Here is a 25,456-nt window from a genome sequence, read left to right on the forward strand (position 1 = left end):
ACACTGCTGACAGTGCTATCACATGATTTTCCGCCCAGCGAAGAATCCTTGCAGCTTCTGCCATTGCCCTCCTGCTTCTTGTGTCGCCCTGTCTGTTTACGTGGGCGACTGCCGTGATGTTGTCCGACTGGATCAGCACCGGTTGACTTTGAAGCAGAGGTCTTCCTAGGCTCAGAGCATTGTAAATTGCCCTTAGTTCCAGTATATTTATGTGGAGAGAAGTCTCCAGACTTGACCACACTCCTTAGAAATTTCTTCCCTGTGTGACTGCTCCCCAGCCTCTCAGGCTGGCATCCGTGGTCACCAGGACCCAGTCCTGAATGCCGAATCTGCTGCCCTCTAGTAGATGAGCACTCTGCAGCCACCACAGAAGAGACACCCTTGTCCTTGGAGACAGGATTATCCGCTGATGCATCTGAAGATGCGATCCGGACCATTCGTCCAGCAGATCCCACTGAAAAATTATTTCGTGAAATCTGCCGAATGGAATCGCTTCGTAAGAAGCCACCATTTTTCCCAGGACTCTTGTGCATTGATGCACTGACACTTGGCCTGGTTCTAGGAGGTTCCTAACTAGCTCGGATAACTCCCAGGCTTTCTCCTCTGGGAGAAACACCTTTTTCTGGACTGTGTCCAGAATCATCCCTAGTAACAGCAGACGTGTCGTCGGAATCAGCTGCGATTTTGGAATATTTAGAATCCACCCGTGCTGTCGTAGAACTACTTGAGATAGTGCTACTCCGACCTCCAACTGTTCTCTGGACCTTGCCCTTATCAGGAGATCGTCCAAGTAAGGGATAATTAAGACGCCTTTTCTTTGAAGAAGAATCATCATTTCGGCCATTACCTTGGTAAAGACCCGGGGTGCCGTGGACAATCCAAACGGCAGCGTCTGAAACTGATAGTGACAGTTCTGTACCACGAACCTGAGGTACCCTTGGTGAGAAGGGCAATTTGGGACATGGAGGTAAGCATCCTTGATGTCCAGGGACACCATATAGTCCCCTTCTTCCTGGTTCGCTATCACTGCTCTGAGTGACTCCATCTTGATTTGAACCTTTGTATGTAAGTGTTCAAAGATTTCAGATTTAGAATAAATCTCACCGAGCCGTCTGGCTTCAGTACCACAAATAGTGTGGAATAATACCCCTTTCCTTGTTGTAGGAGGGGTACTTTGATTATCACCTGCTGGGAATACAGCTTGTGAATTGTTTCCAATACTGCCTCCCTGTCGGAGGGAGACGTTGGTAAAGCAGATTTCAGGAACCTGCGAGGGGGAGACGTCTCGAATCTCCAATCTGTACCCCTGGGATACTACTTGTAGGATCCAGGGGTCCACTTGCGAGTGAGCCCACTGCGCGCTGAAACTCTTGAGACGACCCCCCCCACCGCACCTGAGTCCGCTTGTACGGCCCCAGCGTCATGCTGAGGACTTGGCAGAAGCGGTGGAGGGCTTCTGTTCCTGGGAAGGGGCTGCCTGCTGCAGTCTTCTTCCGTTCCTCTACCCCTGGGCAGATATGACTGGCCTTTTGCCCGCTTGCCCTTATGGGGACGAAAGGACTGAGGCTGAAAAGACGGTGTCTTTTTCTGCTGAGATGTGACTTGGGGTAAAAAGGTGGATTTTCCAGCTGTTGCCGTGGCCACCAGGTCCGATGGACCGACCCCAAATAACTCCTCCCCTTTATACGGCAATACTGCCGTTTGGAATCTGCATCACCTGACCACTGTCGTGTCCATAAACATCTTCTGGCAGACATGGACATCGCACTTACTCTTGATGCCAGAGTGCAAATATCCCTCTGTGCATCTCGCATATATAGAAATGCATCCTTTAAATGCTCTATAGTCAATAAAATACTGTCCCTGTCAAGGGTATCAATATTTTCAGTCAGGGAATCCGACCAAGCCACCCCAGCGCTGCACATCCAGGCTGAGGCGATCGCTGGTCGCAGTATAACACCAGTATGTGTGTATATACTTTTTAGGATATTTTCCAGCCTCCTATTAGCTGGCTCCTTGAGGGCGGCCGTATCTGGAGACGGTAACGCCACTTGTTTTGATAAGCGTGTGAGCGCCTTTAATTTTCTATCGGGGGAGACCCACGCATCATCACACACTTCATTTAATTTATCTGATTCAGGAAAAACTACAGGTAGTTTTTTCACACCCCACATAATACCCTTTTTTGTGGTACTTGTAGTATCAGAAATATGTAACACCTCCTTCATTGCCCTTAACATGTAACGTGTGGCCCTAATGGAAAATACGTTTGTTTCTTCACCGTCGACACTGGAGTCAGTGTCCGTGTCTGTGTCGACCGACTGAGGTAATGGGCGTTTTAAAGCCCCTGACGGTGTTTGAGACGCCTGGACAGGTACTAATTGGTTTGCCGGCCGTCTCATGTCGTCAACCGACCTTGCAGCTAGTTGACATTATCACGTAATTCCCTAAATAAGCCATCCATTCCGGTGTCGACTTCCTAGAGAGTGACATCACCATTACAGGCAATTGCTCCGCCTCCTCACCAACATCGTCCTCATACATGTCGACACACACGAACCGACACACAGCACACACACAGGGAATGCTCTGATAGAGGACAGGACCCCACTAGCCCTTTGGGGAGACAGAGGGAGAGTTTGCCAGCACACACCAAAACGCTATAATTTTACAGGGACAACCTTATATAAGTGTTTTCCCTTATAGCATCTTAATATGTAATAATATCGCCACAAAAATGCCCCCCCTCTCTGTTTTAACCCTGTTTCTGTAGTGCAGTGCAGGGGAGAGCCTGGGAGCCTTCCCACCAGCAGTTCTGTGAGGGAAAATGGCGCTGTGTGCTGAGGAGAATAGGCCCCGCCCCCTTTTCGGCGGGCTTCTTCTCCCGTTTTTCTGACAACCTGGCAGGGGTTAAATACATCCATATAGCCCCAGGGGCTATATGTGATGTATTTTTAGCCAGCATAGGTACTTTCATTGCTGCTCAGGGCGCCCCCCCCAGCGCCCTGCACCCTCAGTGACCGTTGGTGTGAAGTGTGCTGAGAGCAATGGCGCACAGCTGCAGTGCTGTGCGCTACCTTAAGAAGACTGGGAAGTCTTCAGCCGCCGATTTCTGGACCTCTTCTCTCTTCAGCATCTGCAAGGGGGTCGGCGGCGCGGCTCCGGTGACCCATCCAGGCTGTACCTGTGATCGTCCCTCTGGAGCTAGTGTCCAGTAGCCTAAGAAGCCAATCCATCCTGCACACAGGTGAGTTCACTTCTTCTCCCCTAAGTCCCTCGATGCAGTGAGCCTGTTGCCAGCAGGACTCACTGAAAATAAAAAAACCTAACAAAACTTTTACTCTAAGCAGCTCTTTTAGGAGAGCCACCTAGATTGCACCCTTCTCGGCCGGGCACAAAGATCTAACTGGGGCTTGGAGGAGGGTCATAGGGGGAGGAGCCAGTGCACACCACCTGATCCTAAAGCTTTTACTTTTGTGCCCTGTCTCCTGCGGAGCCGCTATCCCCATGGTCCTGACGGAGTCCCCAGCATCCACTTAGGACGTCAGAGAAAACTGAATTGCCTGAGCCAGGAGACAGGGATATAGGGGACTGGCACTTTGCATTCTGGGAGGCCGAAAGTTTGATCGTTGGTGCTAATTCGCTGTCGATACCTCATATCCCAATGTTTATCCTGTGGATAACCTGTGGATCCTGCAGGAGAAAACAGCGCCTAGCTTCCAGGGACGCCTTATTGCAGAGGATACAGACCTTAGAACTCTAACATAAGTCCTTTCCGCTGAAACGCTTCAATCTCTCATGGATGCCCATAAAGGAACTGAATACTCGTGTCGGCCAAAATCAAATTAGATGCCCGCAAATGGCGCAGCCGCTAATTCCTTTGGGGTACCAGACCAGGCAAGCTGTTAGCTGAAGCATTACGTGCCCAACGTGCAGCTGCATTTATTGCCCGAATAAAGTCACATTCTGGGTCTGTTTGTACTGTAACTTCACGAAGGAAATTGCTGTTATTACTAAAGAGGGGAAAGACCCACACCAGCGTTCTAGCTATAGACACATCTCCTTGTTAAATGTTGATTTTAAGATTTTCACCAAGTTAATGGCCGTTTCAAATTGCTCCTTCCTGCTCTTAGTAACTCAGACCAAGTGGGGTTTGTCCCTAGCAGTCAGGCTAGAGAAAACTCTACAAAGGTTCTATATTTGATTCATGAGGAATCTTGTCAGAAGACCCCAGCCATACTTCTCTCAACAGATACCGAGAAAGCATTTAACAGGGTAGATTGGGACTTCTTATTAGGTGTGCTGGAACATCTGGGCTCTGGTCTGGTGGTATCCGAGCTCTCTACTCAACCCCTTCAGCTCATGTGATGATTAATGGGGATCTATCGAAACCTGTCCTGATCTCCAATGGCACTCGCCAAGGCTGTCCTTTATCTCACTGGTATTTGCATTATGTTTGGAGGCTTTGGCAAAGGCCATTTGGCAGAGAAATCGCATATTGCAGTGTCCACTCCCACACCTAAGAACTGCATTTGCTGTACTGAATTCAACTGACTTTTCTCCCAAATTATTATACAACCATGAGACTGGAGAAATTTCAGCGTTTTGTCTACAGCATCTTTCAACACTTCTTTAGTTTCTCCAGATACTAGCAAGTCGTCTACATATGGCTAAATCACTATCCCTTGTCACCTTAGATGAGCTATGAGAGTCACGAGGACCTTTGTAAATGGGGATGTTGCCAGACTAAAGGGAAGACAGGAAAATTGAAGATGTTTCCCTAGAATGCAGACTCTCACATACAGGTACTTCAGATATCCCTTGTATACTGGAACGTGAAAATAGGCATCTCTTAAATCTATTGACGCTAAGAAATCCTCCTGCTTTACACCTGTTAGAATAGATTTTTGGGTTCTCATATGAAATGTCTTTATCTTCACAAATACTTGTTCAATTGTCTGAGGTCCAGGATTGTCTTGTATCCTCCCATGGATTTTTTCCACCAGAAATATTCAAGAATAAAAAACACTTTCTTTCTTCTGATAACGGCACAATCTGTACATCCTTTGAAATGATCAATTTGTGTAAACTGTCTTCTAATGCCCTGATTTCCAAGGCTGATCTTTTTCGAAATTGGCAAAGAAACCAGTCTATTCTTTGAATGTTCATCTGCTGCCCACAAACGCACAAATAGCACTTTTTTTGCCATTACACCTGCGGACATAAATTTTGCAGAAAATTCCATGCATCAAGCTAAGCCTCACAGATATTCAATAACTTTTTGCACTAGAAAGTTAAGATTGATTTGCCTGCACACAGTGGCGTAACTACTGCCCCCGCAGTCCTCGCGGTGGCTTGGGGGCGAGGGGCTGCGGGGGCGCCACTGATTTACAGCAGACTGACATGCGGACGAGCGTCCGCATGTCAGTCTGCAGTCTCCTTCCCTCCGCCGCTTGTTGGAGGGACACGGAGGGACAGCGCGCCTCCCTGTGTCCCTCCTGCTGCATCATCTCCGGCGGCCGCGGGTCTAATAGGGGGAAGTGCCGTCCGTGAGCTCTAATTGGCTCACGAACCGGCACCTCCCCCTATTAGACCCGCGGCCGCCGGAGATGATGCAGCAGGAGGGACACAGGAGAGACGAGATGTGCCCTCCGTGTCCCTCCAAAAAGCGACGGGGGGGGGGGGGGGGGGGGAATATCTGGCACTGGGGGCATATATGGCACGGGGGGGGGGGGGGGGGAGAGGAATATCTGGCACCGGGGGGAATATCTGGCACTGGGGGGGGGGGGGGGGTATCTGGCACTGGGGCATATATGGCACTGGGGGGAATATCTGGCACTGGGAGGGGGGGGATATCTGGCACTGGGGCATATATGGCACTGGGGGGAATATCTGGCACTGGGGGGGGGGGGATATCTGGCACTGGGGGGGAATATCTGGCACTGGGGGGGAATATCTGGCACTGGGGGCATATATGGCACTGGGGGGGGATATCTGGCACGGGGGGAATATCTGGCACTGGGGGGGGGGGGGTATCTGGCACTGGGGCATATATGGCACTGGGGGGAATATCTGGCACTGGGAGGGGGGGGATATCTGGCACTGGGGCATATATGGCACTGGGGGGAATATCTGGCACTGGGGGGGGGGGATATCTGGCACTGGGGGGGAATATCTGGCACTGGGGGGGAATATCTGGCACTGGGGGCATATATGGCACTGGGGGGGGATATCTGGCACGGGGGGAATATCTGGCACTGGGGGGGAATATCTGGCACTGGGCTCATATATGGCACGGGGGGAATATCTGGCACTGGGGGGGAATATCTGGCACTGGGGGGGAATATATGGCACTGGGGGCATATCTGGCACTGGAGGCATATGTGGCACTGGGGGGGAATATCTGGCACTGGGGGCATATGTGGCACTGGGGGCATATGTGGCACTGGGGGGGTATATGTGTACCTGGCACATGGGGGGACGACTATATTTGGCACTGGGGCATGTAAGTACACTGGGGACATATGTGGCACTGGGAGCACAGCCCTAGCAACAAGGACTACCTCCTAGCAACGAGCATGACACCCAGTGCATGAAACACCTGGCAACGAGCATGACACCCAGTGCATGAAACACCTGGCAACGAGCATGACACCCAGTGCATGAAACCCCTGGCAACGAGCATGACACCCTGAGCATGAAAACCCCTGGCACCGTGCATGGAACCAAGAGCATGAAACCCCTGGCAACGAGCATGACACCCAGTGCATGAAACCCCTGACAACGAGCAGGTAATTGAAAAGTAATTAGAAGCCTTACTGTAGGACTTAATGTGTAATGGGCATTACGGTGTGTGGCATAATGTATCACGGACATTGCGGTGTGTGTCATAATGTGTCACAGGCATTACGGTGTATGGTATACTATATCGCGGGCATTGTGATATGTGGTATAATGTCTCAGGGTCATTGCAGTGTGTGGCATAATGTATCACGGACATTGCGGTGTGTGTCATAATGTGTCAGGCATTACGGTGTGTGGTATACTATATCACAGGCATTGTGGTATGTGGTATAATGTCTCAGGGTCATTGCAGTGTGGCATAATACATAACTGGCATTGCGGTGTGTGGCATAGGGTATAACGGGCAGGGCATTGCGGTATGTGTCACAGGCATTACGGTGTATAGTATACTATATCACGGGCATTGTGGTATAATGTCTCAAGGTCATTGCAGTGTGTGGCATAATGTGTCACAGGCATTGTATGTGCTATAATGTATCGGGCATTGCAGTGTGTGGCATAATGTATCACGGACATTGCGGTGTGTGTCATAATGTGTCACAGACATTGTATGTGCTATAATGTATCAGGGGCATTGCAGTGTGTAGCATAATGTATAACGGGCATTGCGATTCCTGTCATAATGTGTCACAGGCATTACGGTGTGTGGCATAATGTGTCACAGACATTACGGTGTGTGGCATAATGTGTCGGGGGCATTACAGTGTGTGCATATTGTGTCGTGCATTATTGTGTGCGGCATAATGTCTAAGGGCCATTGCAGTATGTGGCATAATGTATACTGGGCATTACTATAAGGAGGAAAAATGACAAATAATGTAAGGGGCATGAATCAGGATTATTTTTCTTTACTGTGGTGGCCAACGTATGGGCGTGCAGGTTGCAAAACTGGGGTATAAGGTAGTCTTATCCTGCAATGCCACGCCCCTTTATGCGAAACCACGCCCACTCCAACAAAACCACGCCCCTTTTTTGGCGCACGCATAATTATCCCTTTCTTGCTCCCAATTATGGAGCATGAAAGGGGGGGGGGGGGGGGTGCGACGAAGAATTTTTTGGCTTGGGGGAGAAAAATTTCTAGTTACGCCACTGCCTGCACAGTCTATCCAGCCTTGCGGGATCGAATTTGTATCACATGCTGTCTAATGGTGCCCATACACTTGTGAGATAATTGGTGCTAAACTTCGATTTCGACCGCATCTGTGAGAGAAATCGAAAGATTGTATGCACATTTTAGGTACCTTTCGATGCGATGCGCAGGCACGCCGGTCGAATCTCGTGTCTCAAGATAGTATGTGCTGCACTTAATATTTATCAAATTGCAGTGCGATCGCATGTTTTTAAAAACACATGCTATATATAGCACTGCGATGTGCGATGGGCACCCACCCGGAGCGGACGGAGGCCGCTCCCACTCAGCAGTGACGTGCCCATCACGTGATTACCATGCGATCTATCGCATGGTAATCATTTTGGCAGTTCAGGTGTGATTTCATCGCACCTGAATTGCCAGTGCGATGCCCCGCGATGTTGCGTTGCGGGGCATCGCACAAGTGTATGGGCACCATAACACCTTGAGATGTGCACTAACTTTCCTTAAGATTTTGACTATATTGTCAACATTTTACAGATTTATCTCACAGTGTGTACTCGCCTTAAGATCACATTTCTTCCTTATTTTGGTGTTTGGTCTGAACAACAACTGAATTTCTTGGCCATGATGGCATGTTATTAATTTACTGACACATGACTGGTTGATTAGATATTTGCACTAAAGAACAGATGTATCTAATTAAGTGGCTACTGAATGTATATATAAATACCTTTCAAACAGGTTAAGTTTCAAAAAGGTCTGAATTTTATTTTATGTAGGAGAGATGTTTCTCAGTCCTCTGAGTGGTACTTGTTTAATGTTCTGGCTGGCAAATTATTGGTCTACCTGAGTGAAGTTGTTATGCAATGATTGGCTACAGATTGTTTCAAAACACACCAACCTCAAGATTGGTTACATCTGGCTGTTGCTAAGAAAATACAATTTTAATACAATAGTCACTGACATTTCAGTGAAGAGCAGCTAATGTATACGGTACTTTAGAACTTCTTAACCTTTTGCTGGCCTCTTCATTACAGAAATGTTCCAATGTGATTTACTTGCGTCTCTGATGGCAAGGGTCTGGAAGTTAAAATCTATTCTATCCTTCTATCAACAGGAAACACCTTTTCATTCCGTGGGACACTTGCATGCAAGCTCGTATCATGTAGCCTGCTGTGCTGCTCTTGTCTATTAACTAGAATTTTTTCAGATGCTTTTGCTATCCTGCTGCTCTGCTTCCTTCACTGCTTATTTTAGAAAACTAATTTATGGCTATTTGTTTAGTGTTGTCCTTGTGCTCACACTCACTGAGAATTACTACATTTACAACGGATTTGAAATGGTAAAAGAATTTAGTAAAACCCTTGCTTGGTGGGCCACATATAAATAGAGCAGCCTGTCCTCTCCCACATGTCTTTCATGCTAAAGATAGCTGGCCTGGGCATGCTGGCATGGCTTAATCAACACCCAATTCTTTACCAACCTTATACAGTGGGACCCACAAGAGGGGACTTCTATGCCACCGTTCTAGAGTGTCTTTTTTTTATTTTATAACGCAGCTGGGCTTTACAGACCCCATTCTTTTTACATATACTGTAAGTCAGGCTGATTACCAGGATTTTGGTATAATGCACAATATAGGGACCCCCAAATCACAGTCGTCAACCCTTGGGCTACTCAATGCTAGACTAACATTTTGTAGTAGATGGGAGGACAAAGCAATAGGGAATGACTCCTTATAATTATTAGAACCATCCTGCATTGAAAAATGCAGTTGCTCCTCCTAGCCAATAGATCATACCATGATCCCCAAAAGGTTGCAAGCATGGCAGCATAACACACAATGGGTCAAATGAAGCCCACTGAACCCATGCCTTAGGCAGGTCACCATGACATTATACTGACCCGCAAGGGATCCCAGTAATCACTATGGGCAAAACTTGAACAATTCAATAAACAATTAACTCTGAAATACAAATATTCCTCCAGCCCCTTGTTTTAAACCATCTTTTTTTTTTCATTCTAGCCTAAATTTTTTCCCCACACACTTTTTAAAATAAAAAAGATTGCTTGTATCACGCTTTTGCTTTTCAGCAGTGTTTCTCTTGCTTATCTTTATCACAGCCCCAAAGCACAGTGAGAATCTCATAGGACAGTCTATAAAAGAGCCTCTTCTCTGCAAGCATCTGAAGAATATGGTGGGAACTGTTTTATTTTTTTTTAAATATCCCTCTTGGATTAGACATAGGGGGAGATTCAAATCTTTGAAAAGTCAGTTGGAAGTCTGTTTTTTCCTATCTAATAGACAGGAAAAAACAGACACCCAACCCACTTTTCAAAGATTTGAATTCCACCCTTAGACTGAACTACTTAAATTGAAGACAATATTATATGAGGTTACAGGGGAAATGTAATGAACTGTGATTTGTCCAAAGTGTCGATTTTTGTCAATTTTGCTGTCTGTTTTTATTACAGCAATGTTATTAAACAGGTTGAACACGATGGGCAATTTGCCTCTATTCAACCTCAAATACTATGTTACTATGTAATGGCAAAACAAGATGGATGATAATAATAATAATGATAATTTACCCCTACATCTGATGAAGACGGGGAAAAATGGCATTGATAGACTATGATAAAACTAAATATCTAATAAAGATACATTTTATCCCCAAATTTTATGTTTAACTTTATTATTTGATGTGTTTTTTTACAGTGCCGCCATCTTTCTTACTGGCATGTAACCCACACAGGGCAGTATTTTACTTAAGTATGCTAATGTGTTAACTTATACAAGTAGTCATCAGTTTAAGAGGCTACAATTCCTGATAACATGAACGCAGAAGATTGCTTTCCACACAGCATTCAAGTTTCATATTCTCCCGCCTGGGTGGAAAAGCACCTGTGTGCAACTAGTGATGTCCCTTCTGATTTGGCCCAGAGACGCCATGGTGAGATGACCGAGGAGCAGCAATAGTTGCCCAGCAATTTTAAAACTCTCATATACGTCTTCTATTAGTTCCCTATTGTAAGAGTTTTTAGGAGGTGTATTTAAGAATTTAAAAAAAGAAAAAAAAGATTCTACATATGTGCGCCTTCTGGTCTTTTATTTTATCTTAGGAACTGTATGGTGAATTTTGTCATATCCACTTGGTTACTGTAGGAAACTGGTACAAAAGAACAATACAGCAACATTTTTGAGATCAGCAGTGTTATGCAGACAATATAAACCCATTAGAGTGCTGTCATGTGGTGTAAATTAAAATAAAAGCACATTATACATAAAATGTTTTAGACATAATTACTACTTTGAATGAAAACAAGTTAAGTACAGTATGCATGCTCACCTGCAAGCCGCAGCAGCCAATAGCACTCAGAATAGAGGCATTGTGAATGACGCGGTGAGGAATTCCTGATTTGGCAGCTCGCAGTACCAGGTCACTGTGTGTTGTAGCTCTGCAGAGAGATCGATACTATAGGATAGGCAGCACACATGTAATGCAAACACGTATGCATTGTATTATCAAACAAGTCAGTAAAAGGTGCTACAAAGATATATAAAAGTACCAAAAACAGGACTCCATCAAAAATATATACATTATCAATAGTGCGTAGAAATAGTATTATGTGCCCAAAACATATTTAGATTTTTCTTACATAGATTCTGAATTTCTGTATAGCTGGGTACACACTAGATGACATTTTAAACGATTTGGCTGATTCCGACGGATCGGTACGAAAAATCATTTAAATCGGCCAGTGTGTACGCTCTATCACGATGCCAATGGCCCTCATTCCGAGTTGTTCGCTCGCTAGCAGTTTTTAGCAGCCGTGCAAACGCTATGCCGCCTCCCACTGGGAGTGTATTTTAGCTTAGCAGAAGTGCGAACGAAAGGATCGCAGAACGGCTACAAAATCATTTTGTGCAGTTTCAGAGTAGCTTCAGACCTACTCAGCGCTTGCGATGCCTTCAGACTGTTCAGTTCCTGTTTTGACGTCACAAACACACCCTGCGTTCTCCCAGCCACGCCTGCATTTTTCCTGGCACGCCTGTGTTTTTTCGAACACTCCCTGAAAATGATCAGTACACACCCAGAAACGCCCTCTTCCTGTCAATCACTCTGCGGCCAGCAGTGCGACCGAAATGCTTAGCTAGACCTTGTGTAAAACAGCATCGGCCGTTGTGAAAGTACGTTGCGCGTGTGCATTGCGCCACATGCGCAGAAGTGCCGCTTTTTTGCCTGATCGCTGCTCAGCGACCGAAAACAGCTAGCGAACAACTCGGAATGACCACCAATGTGCGCTCCCGCTTGTAGTTGGTTGCTTCTGCTGATCTTCTGAACATGCATTAAGATCTGTACACATCGTTACCGATTTGCCGCCCATCATTCAGTGTGTACGCACTATGAATGATATATCGTGCTGACCTGGATGATGTGGCGTCACCTGACAGACATTTCTTGGGCACTCCCCTCCTCCATTTTGTGCCAGCACTGTGAAAGAGATTCGTAGCAGCAGGAGTAGCTTGCCTGGATCGATCAGCAGCATCCAAGCCCGATTCCAGTGTCTATATTGGTATGTGTGTGCACACTGCTGCTGACATCCTGCTGCCCACCAATGTCACTATATTCCACTGCCCACCAATGTCACTATATTCCACTGCCCACCAATATTATTATAGTCCACTGACCACCAGTGTTATTGCATTATAGCCCCAGCATAGGCTACAAGAATTCTATACTTAATAGGATCCATCATAAGAATGTAGGATAGAGGGGGTCATTCCGAGTTGATCGCATGCTGCCGGTTTTCGCAGTGCAGCGATCAGGTAAAATACCGGCAAAACTGCACATACATATGCACCGCAATGCGCAAGCGCGTCGTATGGGTACAAACAGCATTGCTGTTGTGCAATGCTTCTAGCAACTAATCTATTCGCACAGCCGATCGCAAGGAGATTGACAGGAAGAGGGTTTCTATGGGTGTCAACTGACCGTTTTCTGGGAGTGGTAGGAAAACGTATGCGTGACCAAGCGTTTGCAGGGCGGGTATCTGACGTCAATTTCGGGACCTCCATCGCTGGAATCATCGCACAGGATAAGTAACTACAGGGCTGGTCTTGTTTTGCACAAAATGTTTTTGTACCGCAGTGATCGCGCGGAGCAAAAGAATTTGTGGGTCCTGGGGACCCCTCACTTGACAAAATATGGGTCCTACGCCACTATTTCTGGGTCCCATCACATATTATGGGGGATGAGGGCAGAAAGCAGATGGGACAGTGCTGGGGAACAAGGAGAGGGTTAGGAGCAGGTAGTGCTGGGGGTAGGAAGGGGGTAAGGGTTGATAGCAGTTAGGGCAGTGCTGGCGGTGAGGGTTTAGGGCCAGGCAGTAAAGGGGGGAGTGATGGGGGTAGAGGGAGCTGGTAAAGGTAGACAGCAGTCGGGGCAGTACTCAGGGCAAGGAGGTGGTTAGGGGCAGAAAGTGCTGAGGGTATGCATATAAAACATATAACTGTGACAGGTAAGATGGGCCCCATAGCAGCTGTACTCCCTGCACCTATGGTAGCTACATCCTTTGGAGGGGGTAAGGGCATAAAGCAGTTTGGGCAGTACTGGTGGGAAAGGAGGTGATTGACAAGGGATACGGCCACTGAGGAATGACTGGGTCCTGCATTACGCTCTGCGAGTCAGAATCCTGTGTGCACCTCAGTCAATACCATTCCTTAGTATTGGCTGAGGCACACACAGGACTCTGACTCACAGCGTGTCCTGCTGGACCCGGTCTGTTGTCCTCTAGTCATTGCAGAGGGGTGGCACTCGTTATACCGGCTGTCGGGATCCCGGCGCTCAGCATACTGGCACCGGGATCCCGACCGCCGATATTCCGTATGCGCGACGTGCCCGTAGCTTGGCGAGCATAGCGAGCCCGCAAGGGCCTCTTCTGCGCTCACCCTGCTGCCGGCATTCCAGCTGTCGGGAACTCGGCACCAGTATACTGGGCGCCGGGATCCCGACAGCCGGCAATTCGTAGTACACCCATTGCAGAGCTATAAATAATTGATACTAATAATGCAATGCCCAGCATGCAGACAGTAAAAGGCTTTCTCTATTCTAACATCCAGATTTACCTGAGCTACTATCTACAGTATATAAAAACAAAACAGGTCAGGCTGCGGGGGAGGGACGGTTAGATTTAGGCAGCAGGGATGGGGGGTGGTTAGGGTCAGGCACTAAGGGGGGAGGTTAGTCTGCGGGAACAGAGTGTTAGGGTTATGGAGCAGGGGGAAATACCCTCTACTCACCCCAGAGAGGGAGAGAACAGAGCAACATGGGAAAGGGACCAGGGACGGCTGTATGCATGTATGTGCACCCAGTGGTCACATGAATGGGTGACAGAGCCCACTTCTGTGACAGCATCGCCATACCCCCTGTTTCCTGGCCCTGCTGTTCGCGAAGCAGTGGTGAGATAGCTATGCGCCCCCGCAGCGCTACTGAGGCCGCACAGCACACCACAAATACCGCTCCCCACCTGCTGTCAGCTACTGCAGGGTCAACCAACAGCCTAGACCAATCCGGGTTCCCACCCTGATATGACAGACACATGACCACGCAGCCTGTATATGGCATGCGCAGATAAACACAGCGTGGTGGTTGTCAATCCTTGCCCATGCGGAACCTGCGTGCAGCTCAGAAGCAGCCCATGCTGGTACTACTCAGCGCCCAGCCAGAGACACACCACCACCATGACGCCCATTGCCCGCACGTTTCCCGTGAAGTAGACAACGTGGTGCAGCCGCTACCCTCTCCACGTCATAAAACCTGCTGGGCTCAGCCCCGGCCACCGCCGGCAGCCAGAGCAGCGGGACGGCCTCAGGTGCCGCGAACATCTCCGCACACATGCTCATCACACTGGCCACAGCCCGAAGCAGCAGCGGTAACCAGGACAGGTTACCACGGAACTTAATCACGGGTACCATGGTAACAAGGCAGGAAGTCCCTGGAATGTAGTCAGCTATTGGTTTCACACACACACACACACACACACACACACACGGGCCCCACCCCCTCTTCTCAGTTACAAGAAGGACGGATGGTTCATGCTGCCGGCGGTGAGTGACAGGGGGGACGGCCACTGAGGAATAAGCAGGTCCTGCATGACGCGCTGTGAGTCCTGTGTGCGCCACGGCCAATAGCATTTCAGTACCCGGTCATTTTTAAAAAGTGAGTCCCTTGTGTGCTGTAGCGCGTAAAAACGTGCTACAGCGCATATTTTGCGATCACTGTACCGCTCGGCTGCACATGCGATCGCACATAGGCAAAGCGAAAATACACTCCCCCGTGGGTGGCGACAATGCATTTGCGCGGCTGCTAAAAGTAGCTAGCGAGCGATCAACTCGGAATGACCCCCAGAATGCAGGATAAAAACACTTTGTTAAGCTAGGCAAAGCAGTAAAGTAATGTACAGCGTTCAGCAGTTATGCACCAAGCCTCACTAGTCACAGAGCAGGACTGCACAGAGCTAAAATGGCGCCTGCTTATACCCTCTAGAGCAGTGGTGGCCAACGCGTGGCTCTTGAGCCACATGCGGCTCTTTCTTTATTCAAATGTGGCTCCCAACACTCAAAGTCACGTGACCACAAGAGATCTGTAAACCGCTGAACTCCAGCCAGACATGTAGCAGCACTACGTAGACTGAGAACTGAGGGAGCCAAATACACATGGGTGAGCTGGCTGGAGTGACACAGTTGGGTGCTGGCTGGAGTGACACAGGCGGGTGATGGCTGGAGTGACACATGGGGGAACTGGAGTGTATTATGTGAATCTGGCTTTTCAATATATTTTATGCGGATCTGGCTGTTTCAATTATTTGATGTAGAAGTGGCTTTTTCATTGTATTTTATGTTGGACCTGGCTTCTTCCATGTATTTTATTTTTGCAAGTGCACCTTCAGCTCGAAGTCGGCTCTTTGATGTACCTGACCAGAATTCTTGGCTCTTTGTCTCTGACTGGTTGGCCACCCCTGCTCTAGAGATAGTACAGCCCATTATTTACATTTTACAAAAATCTTTAAGATGGTCATTAGGTGTTTTGGTAAAGCAAACAATATATCATTAATGACTCATATATATATATATATATATATATATATATATATATAGTTTGTAAAATCGTGCTGTGTGTATGCACTATATAGTTTGTCTGGGAGTTTCAGGGAAATTGTTGATGACATTGCATCGTTTGCAAGTCGTCTAATGCCAGCTTATCAGTACCACAAAATCTATTTCAAAGTATTGCATATCATAACAAATAAAAATCGACATTATAAAACCTTTCCACAAGTTAACAAAAATTATAAAACAAATTATAACTTTTAAAATACATTCACAGACCTTGCAACTGCAAACTGACATCTGCACTAGTGAAATACATTACTTTATTAGTCACAACCTTGTTCATTGACTTCACTCATGTAAGAAATCAGTGGTCAACTGTTTTTATTGTTATTTTTTAACAGTTATTTATATAAAGAAATGAGGTAAATAATAAACACTTGTCTAAAGCTGAGTGCACACTGGCCGACGGACCCGCGATATATCGGCCGTTCAAAAGAACGACTGATATATCGTCCAGTGTGTACCCACCTTAAAGCTGGGTACACACCAGGCCCGATTCTTATGTGGTACAGAAAAAAGAATTTTTGAAATCGCACAGAACCTAAAATACATATGATTGAGTAAATAGTTAACTGATTCTGATAACCAACATACTGGCCATGTGCAAAAAAATATGTATTGGCACTAGGTTGGCGGTGCTTCCAGAAAAATAGTCATTACAACTATAAAAAGATGAGGTTTTACAAAGCAGTAAAACAAAAAAGAGACTACATGCCTGTTCTGTGGCACACTTGTAAATAAATTTGTTGTAATAAAAATTAACTTTTAATCGTTTTTGTTCATTTAAAACTTCTTAGGCTTTATGCGACATACACAAGTATAATTTATCAAAGAAACATATCAAAACATCAAATTGTTAAAATTTAGTGTAAATATCAATGGAAAAATCTGACCGCTCTATTAACAATCTCTTTTACAATATTGATACATGGATAATGAGGTTATCAAAATCCTATTATAGTAAAAAATTATGAAATGTTGGAGTTTATATGTTCTCCCTTTTATTTATGGAATTTTGTCACTTCAATAAATGTAACATCCGGATATGTGTTAACATCCACCTTTCAGATATGTGGGTAACACAATCTCCTGATATAGTAAAACATTATGAAATGTTGGAGTTTACATGTTCTCCCTTTTTTTTGGCATTTTGTCACTTAAGCAAGTGTAATCCCATGATATGTGTCAACATCCACCTTTCAGATGTGTGGGTAACACAATCTCCTGATATCGCCACCACAACCACATAAATAATAAATAAAGAATAAGATCAGTATGCAGAAAAACAAAGAGAAATTATGGTATATAATATACTGCAGACATACTATATTGATTCCTAACCCATGCAAAAAGTATTCTTTGTGATCTCAGGAATGCAGTTTTTAATCAATAGAAGTCTCAATGTTTGGCTTCAAAGATGGCATCCTAAAACTTGATGCCTATATTGAGAAAAATAGTGTTAGTATGTGACGTGCTGCCATACCACTGTGCGTCATTAGCTGATCATTCACAAAATACCAATAATTTTCTCAAAGGTTTAGTTTGTCAAATCTTAAGTGTAGCGCTACATATGTAGTGACACTGCAGAGATATGTAGCATGGGCTGGCACCCCTGTATACCATATTCTAACTAATCACCAATCCGCAATAATTTGCTCAAAAGGGTGCATTTCCACAATATATTGAACACAATAAATACACCTTGTTTGGTACAACACAAAGTACCAGCAATTTGCTCAGAGGTTTCATTGGTCAGATCTTAGGGCATAATGCTGCATATATAGTAACACTGCATGAACATGTAGCATAGACTACCGCCCCTATATATCATAATCTGACCATTCACCAATCTGTAACGATTTTCTCAAAAAAAGATGCTGGGACAGCAGAAGACTCACTGCTCTCATTTACTGATTTTTACTCTTTCTCCTCTCCATCCCAATGCTTTCACACTGTATAGAATGTTGCTATGCCATATTGAATGTGAAATTTATGTTCAATTACTTATGCTGCTGAATATAGAGGTTGTGCATTGTGCAGCTACTGTCTAATATTTAAAGGTACCAGGATATTTATCCAGGAGAAAATCAGTGTCAGCTATACCAACCAATGTGCATTTATTGTGTTTAATGTATTGTGGAATGCTTTTTTTGGAATGCTTTTTTTGAGAAAATCGTTTCAGATTGGTGATCCAATAATGAAAATGTATAACCTCCTATATCTCTCCTAAACAGCTTATAGCAATTGTTGTTTATATATATATATATATATATATATATATTTTAGTGGTTTGTTTATATATCTATATGATACAATTGTATTTCTTAAGAATTCAACATGTGGCCTTTGAGGTATATATGCTTGTTACCATCACATCTATGGCATAATTAGGTGCAATAATGTCTTGCAACCTGTGTTCACTATCTGATGGACCCACCTGTGAACAAGTAATTACATCGTTTTAGTGATTGGTCACCTACTAGCTTAAATAAGAGAGCTTTTCACTACACTGCTTTAACCTTCTGATGAAATTTTGGTTTTACCCTCACGGAGAAACGCGTAAAGTATTGACCACGATACCAGCATCTGTCTCCCTAATTTCACTCCAGCACTTTAATACAGCCTACAACAGCTTAGCAGCCTTCACCACATATAGAAACCGTTGTAATTCCTACACCGTTCACCTGATTTGGATGTAAATACCCTCAAATTAAAGCGGAAAGTCTGCAGTTAAAGCACATCTTGTTTGTTTCATTTCAAATCCATTGTGGTGGTGTATAGAGCCCAAAATATGAGAATTGTGTTGACGTCCCAATATTTATGGATCCGACTGTAAATCAGGAGATATTGGGAAGTTCTACACAAGGATATCATCCTGAGTCAACATCTTCCTCCCCGCCCTGGTTTCATATACAGGAAAGCACCATCCATCACAAACAAATTAGCTTTAGAAGCACCTTACCAAAGACCACCAGGAGGGATCGGATCTATATGTACAAAAGGGTTCACAGGTGTGGTGTGTGCACCATGTGCAGAGACGTTTCATCTAAAGTAGGCAAGTTTGCTACATATGAAGTCAATGGCATGAAGCATAACAGCAATGATTTCATCACACGTAATAAGGACAATCGGGTCTATTTACTAAGCCTTGGAGAGAGATACAGTTGAGAGCGATACGTACCAGCCAATCAGCTCCTAATTGCCATTTTACAGGTTGGGTCATTCCATGTCAGTTCAACCAGGTGTGTCCACCACCCGTCTCAGATTTTTATGACTTTTTTTTTATAAGAGACGATGTTAAAACAACTATTTCTGACAAATATCTCGACTGTCTGACAATTTGTTTATTATATAATGACTTTTCAATTTATTAAATTATTTACTCATCGTGGCTTCTTTATTATTTATTTATTACCAGTTATGTCATGGTGATTTCTTAATAAACACCCGTCGTACTTTATTTGAAGTACGACGGGTGTTTATTAAGGAATCACCATGACATAACTGGTAATAAATAAATAATAAAGATCCACGATTAGTAAATAATTTAATAAATTGGAAAATTAATATTTAATAAACGAATTGTCAGACAGTCGAGATATTTGGCAGAAATAGTTGTTTTAACGTCGCCTCTTAACAAGAAAAAAATTTTGTAAAAAATCTGAGATGCGTGGTGGACATTTGATTTTTTTTTTTTTGGGGGGGGTTCTGATTTGATGTGGAAATACCCAGCTGTGTTTAAAAATGGCAGTTAAGAGCTGAAAGGTCGGTACTTTATCTCTCTCCAAGGCTTTGTAAACAGACCCCAAAGTGCCAGTCTTTTTTCAAACACAACCTGTAACATAGCAGTTAGGAGCGGATTGTTGGCTACTTTTATATCTCTATCCAAGCCTTAGTACATAGGCCCCAATGTCATTTTTGTTCTGGTGGTTTAATGTGGGAAAAATTATATTAGGTGGACTGCCAGACAAGTGAAAATACGGATGCTGGAGCAATAAGAATACAGTACAATGGTAATGTAGTTATCATGAGGGCACTCGCAGTGCTCCCTGATTGTATTATGGCTGGTGGGATGACGCTGTCGGTATCCTAACAGCCGGCATCCCGTCAGCCGGGATATCGTATCCAACCTTTAAAATGGGCTTAAAAACTGACTTTGTTTTCAATCACTTCAAGATCGCTCATAACTGCAGCTTTAATTACATGAGCAATATCATGGGTACAGAGAAGAACAATAAGAGTTGGAGATATAAGAATGACTTGCACAGATGGTGATGACGTGGGTTCACAGTTTGGACACTATCTCCTAGGGGCCATAATTTGGACTTTGCAGTTAAATGGTTTCTGTAATACTGCTAACATAATCATACCGCATTCAGGGTCCTTTCCCAACACAGTTTTCTTTATTTCCTATACAGATTTTACATCATCCATACCATCTGCAGAATGTAATGGAGTCTGAGAATGCTGGAGGTTCGGGATGCCAGCCGACCTCGGACGTTTATTTATAGGGGCAATCACTTACAAGGTAAAACTATGCGTTGTAAGTGACTGCCTCTTTAAAAAAAAAAAAGTCAGATCGGCCGGCATCCAGCACATTCGGCAATCTCGGACTCTATTACATCCAGCCGCATATCTTATAATTAACTTAGTATTTTATATCAGCTACAGCAGTCAATAGATGCATAATTACATTGGATTTGTGCCTTTTTACACATCAAGATCGATCTGTCCATGCTACATTAGTTGACACAGATTGTTACCTTAATTTGACAGCAGGCAAGGAGATCTGTTTATATAGACCACCTACACAATCCATCACATTGGGCGAAATAATCAGGCGCCATGGTCTGGTCTACCACTGCTATGCAGATGATACACAGCTGTACTTGTCCTTTGCTCCGGGCACTGATAACCCAATAACAACCCTAAATGGCTGTCTAGCTGAACTACAGAAGTGGATGAGCGCCAGTTGGCTGCGACTGAACCCGGATAAAACAGAGGTCCTTATTATACGACCGCAACATCAAAGGACAAGACTGCAGCATAGCCAACCAACTAGACTTACACTCGGGGATTCAGAATTACAGACCAGTGATCGTGTGCGGAATCTTGGCGTTGTCCTGGATGGTGGCTTGACACTTTAACATCAGATATCAGCCACAATCAAATCCTCATTCTTTCACCTGAGGAATATAGCCAGAATCAAGCACTTAATTCCCTCAGATGATATGCCAAAAGTCATACATGCATTTGTATCATCTCGATTAGACTACTGTAATGCCCTCTACCTTGGTCTACCAGCAAAAGAATTGCATCGCTTACAGCTGGTGCAAAACACAGATGCCAGGCTGTTACCCAACCAACCCCGTTCTAGCCACATTACACCCATCCTCTACTCCCTTCACTGGCTGCCTGTACGATGGCAAATCATCTTCAAGATTGGCTTACTGCGTTTCAAAGCATTACATGACCAAGGTCCAAGGTACCTGAAACCGCTTCTGACCCCATACTGCCCCACTTGATTACTGCAATCTGTAGATGAAGGACTTTTAGCAGTACCTAGAATCTCCCGTAATTCATCTGGGGGTCGAGCTTTTAGTCATGCGGCTCCGACTCTATGGAACTCCCTTCCCTGCACAGTGCGAGAGGCCCCAACTATAGAATCCTTCAAAAGTAGACTCAAGACTTTCCTGTTTACTCAAGCATTTCCATAGTGTGCCTTTTAGTATCTTCATGCTTCTGTATTTTATGAAAATGTACTTAATTATTTTCTGTACTATATTATGCTATGTATTTGTTAAGCGCCTTGAGTCCTATTGGAGAAAGAGCGCTATATAAATAAAATTATTATTATTATTATTATCATCACGTGGCCATACAGACAGTGATGTGGTTTGCATACATGCGGCTATACATGCGAAGTCCAGCACCCAGCCAGATGACGTGATACTGCACATCTCTGGCACACAGACCTGCACCCGGCTCAATTACATCTGCAAACAAGGTCTGTTTACTTTCTGACCATACATGTGCTGACCGACACGTGGAAGTCCATGGATTATATATCCTTCTCACGTTTGCACTCAGTTTAACCATGTCACAGAGTATCAACACAAGCATACAGTATGTCTACACCTCTTTTTTCAGTTTTTATACTGAAATCCTTTTAGTCACTTATAAGCTGCTCTTATAGGATTACAAATAGTTACATGGGTCACTCCATATCAATGGTCTAGAATTAAATTAAATGAATTGGTTACTTCACCATTTAAAAAAATACATATTTTTTGTGTGTGATGAGCCTAGTAAGTCAGTAGTCAGAAACCACCATTACTCTATTTTTATTTACCGTCATATGAAGATGGAGGCCATTTTTGTATCACGGCGTATGACTTTTTCACTGCTGCGAATGTTTGGGGTAAATGCAATATCTAAAATACATTATTTTAAGCACATTTCATGCTACATTTTAGTCATATAACTATCTCCCTACCTCAATTCCTTCTGACTAAAATTTAAGGCGAAAGTTAATTGTCAGATTTAAAAAAAAAAAAAGTCTATTTTTTGGATTGTATTTCAGTGGGAAGGAATACAATTTCAGAGCTGTAATTTTGCTTGGGAATAGTTATATACTGAAAGATTTGCCAAACACATTTTGAGTTATCTATCTTGTCTATTTTTTTTTTTATTAGAACACTTTGAATTTGCTAGTTTTTCTGTTTTTCACCTAAATTGACCTCATCATATCTCTTGTGGGGGACTTGATAAAAATGTCAAATTCACAGCATACACAGTACTCTATGAGGGATAACTGTTAAAAAAAAAAATGGGGGCTACCAGACGTGTGTGTAAAATGACAGTTCAGCAAACCCTGCTGCGTATGCGGCTCCGAAGCAAACGGATGGTCACTGCAACTATGTATGCTTCAATTTGCATTGCTGTATGAGAATTCGACATCCGCTGATTTTCGCTGATTCTCCGATAAGTCACGTTTACTGCTTCATTGTACAGATGGACGTTAGTGTGTCAGGAAAGAAACATCGAAGAACAAATGCCCTGCAACCATTGCTGGAGAAACATAAGCTCGTGGTGGCAGCGTTAAGGTATGGGGAATGTTTTTGTGGCATTCTATGGGTCCACTCATCCATGTGAAAGGCACTCTCAAACTATTTGGTTATCAATCCATCCTTGCAGATCACGTACACCCATACATGCTGATTGTCTTCCCTGGGGATGGGATCTTCCAGCAAGACAATGCGACATGTCACACGCCTAGAAATATCCGACACTGGTTGGACGAACACGACCAAGACATCCAAGTACTTTCCTGGCCTCCTAATTCTTCGAACTTGAACCCAATTGAACATCTGTGGGACCACTTTGATCGTTGTGTTCGCTCTATGGATCCTCGGCCAAGCACCCTCCAGCAGCTGTGGGATGTACTGCAGTCAGCATGGCTCCAGATACCTGTGCCAGCCTACCAGCACCTTATTGAGTCATTCCTATATACACACACAACCGCTAACCTTATTCTGACCTACTACTTCAGCACTTATGGGGCAGCGAGTAGTTTTGCGCACGAATTTGGGCTTCTGTAAAGTGTGGCTGTTGCAACACTGATTCGGCCCAGCATCGTATACAGTACATATGTGTGTAGTCACCTAATGAATTGGGGCTTCCTAACTGCTTAGCACCTGCAGCACTACTCTCCCAGATAGCGAGATTACGGCTAGCAGAACCAGTCCCAGGCTCAGCAAACATTAAGTACTTTGTTAGCCTCTAGGATCAGGATACCTGGTTCCAGGAAGTCTGCGTCGTCCCTGGACTCGTCACATCCCCATTTTGAAGAACGGTGCCAAGTGTTGCAACAACTCTGCCCCCGAAACACTGCAGCGTGAGGCTGACAGGGGTCTGCGAGCAACATCACAAGGCCTGTTCTGCACTTGCGCAGAACAGGTCTTGTGCCTGCGTAGACCACATAACATCGGGTTAGTATACAAACATGACTTACTGTAGGTCTATAATTCTTTATTTTCAACAAAGAAGTTTTGTTTTTTCCCATAAGCCAGTGGCTCACAATCCTTTTAAACCTGTGTATCCCCTGGCAGCACATTCGGGTTTTCGTACTCCCAAGACTTGCAATACATTTGCAAGGAATATAATTGGTATTGAATAAAAAAAAAAAAGTACACAAGAATAGGATAAATGTAAAAAAAAAAAATTTTTTTATATATATATATATATATATATATATATATATATATATATATATATATATATATATATATAGAGAAAATAAAAGGTGAGAATAGGCGCCTCCTAGTGTAGTATTAAATATATGATATGACCATCACCCTTAGTCTCACCCTGTAAAGTGGAACTGTACCGTATATGGTGGAATTCCAACCACCTTAAAAATAACATAGGGTCACAATCTGAGCGACGTCATCAGTAATGTTCTATTAGTGTTCCTCCTTGTTGTTACTCACATGGTCAGGAAAAAGTAAAAGAAAGGACCGATAGTGTAATACTTTTTACACAACAATATACATTTATTTGGAACTAGTCCGACAGTAAAAACATTGCCCGTACCATATAATAAATTAAAAACAGCTTATCTGTATTTTAAGTCGTCCATACGTGTAAACACTCAACGCGTTTCGTCCTCCGCAATCAGCCTGGACTTCCTCAGGAGTGTGATGATAGTGAATGTGTGGACACATATTTATACCCCTCTTAATTAATTCAATTACACATGGAATTGGTGTTTTTCCTAGTTTACCGGAAGTGACGTCATTTCCGTCCGGAAAATTTGTCTAATAATATTATTTCAAAGTGCATATTGAGCCCAACACATGACTCTCTAGTTCATGTGTTTTACCAAGTTATGTGCTGCCTATTTGGAGCGTTTATTATGCCCCCGTCCGCCGCGACTGCCGGAAGTCACGGACAGACCTGAGCAGTAATGTCCGCCCTGTCTCAAACTGGCTTCACGGAGCCCAGTACGCATGCGCCTGCCAGGTCAGTCACAGTGCTGCCCGTCGCCGCCGCGTCTAGGCTCTTTCCGTCAGTGAGATCTGTCTATTGTACGGCGCCATCTTATCGAAGACTGTATACTATTGTGATACCTGATGCTACTAACAGATAAATAATATAAAACAGGGATTATGGATATGTGTCCCGTGCTATTGGTTAGTAATGGGGAAGGATTAAAGAGCATTGTGAATGGAAAATCTTTACCTTTTCATGTGAACGGAATACCGCAATTTATATAAGTGCAATATTCAAAGTGCTTGTGCAAAATGCATATACTTTTTTTATATAAAAATATAGTGCACAATTTTATAATATTCAAAGTGCTTGTGCAGTGAGATTTGTGC

General features: G+C 44.3%; 1 protein-coding gene across 1 annotated transcript in view; it reads right to left on the reverse strand.

Moving 5' to 3' along the window:
• DPH5 (diphthamide biosynthesis 5) overlaps positions 1-25,456 on the reverse strand; it is a 67,421-nt gene that overhangs the window by 24,177 nt on the left and 17,788 nt on the right. Inside the window, exon 3 of the mRNA XM_063940090.1 lies at positions 11,248-11,356. Coding sequence (XP_063796160.1) covers positions 11,248-11,356 — 109 coding nt within the window. The remainder of the gene's footprint in view (positions 1-11,247; positions 11,357-25,456) is intronic.

Source organism: Pseudophryne corroboree, chromosome 9 (genome assembly GCF_028390025.1).
Source record: "Pseudophryne corroboree isolate aPseCor3 chromosome 9, aPseCor3.hap2, whole genome shotgun sequence".
NCBI lineage: Eukaryota > Metazoa > Chordata > Amphibia > Anura > Myobatrachidae > Pseudophryne > Pseudophryne corroboree.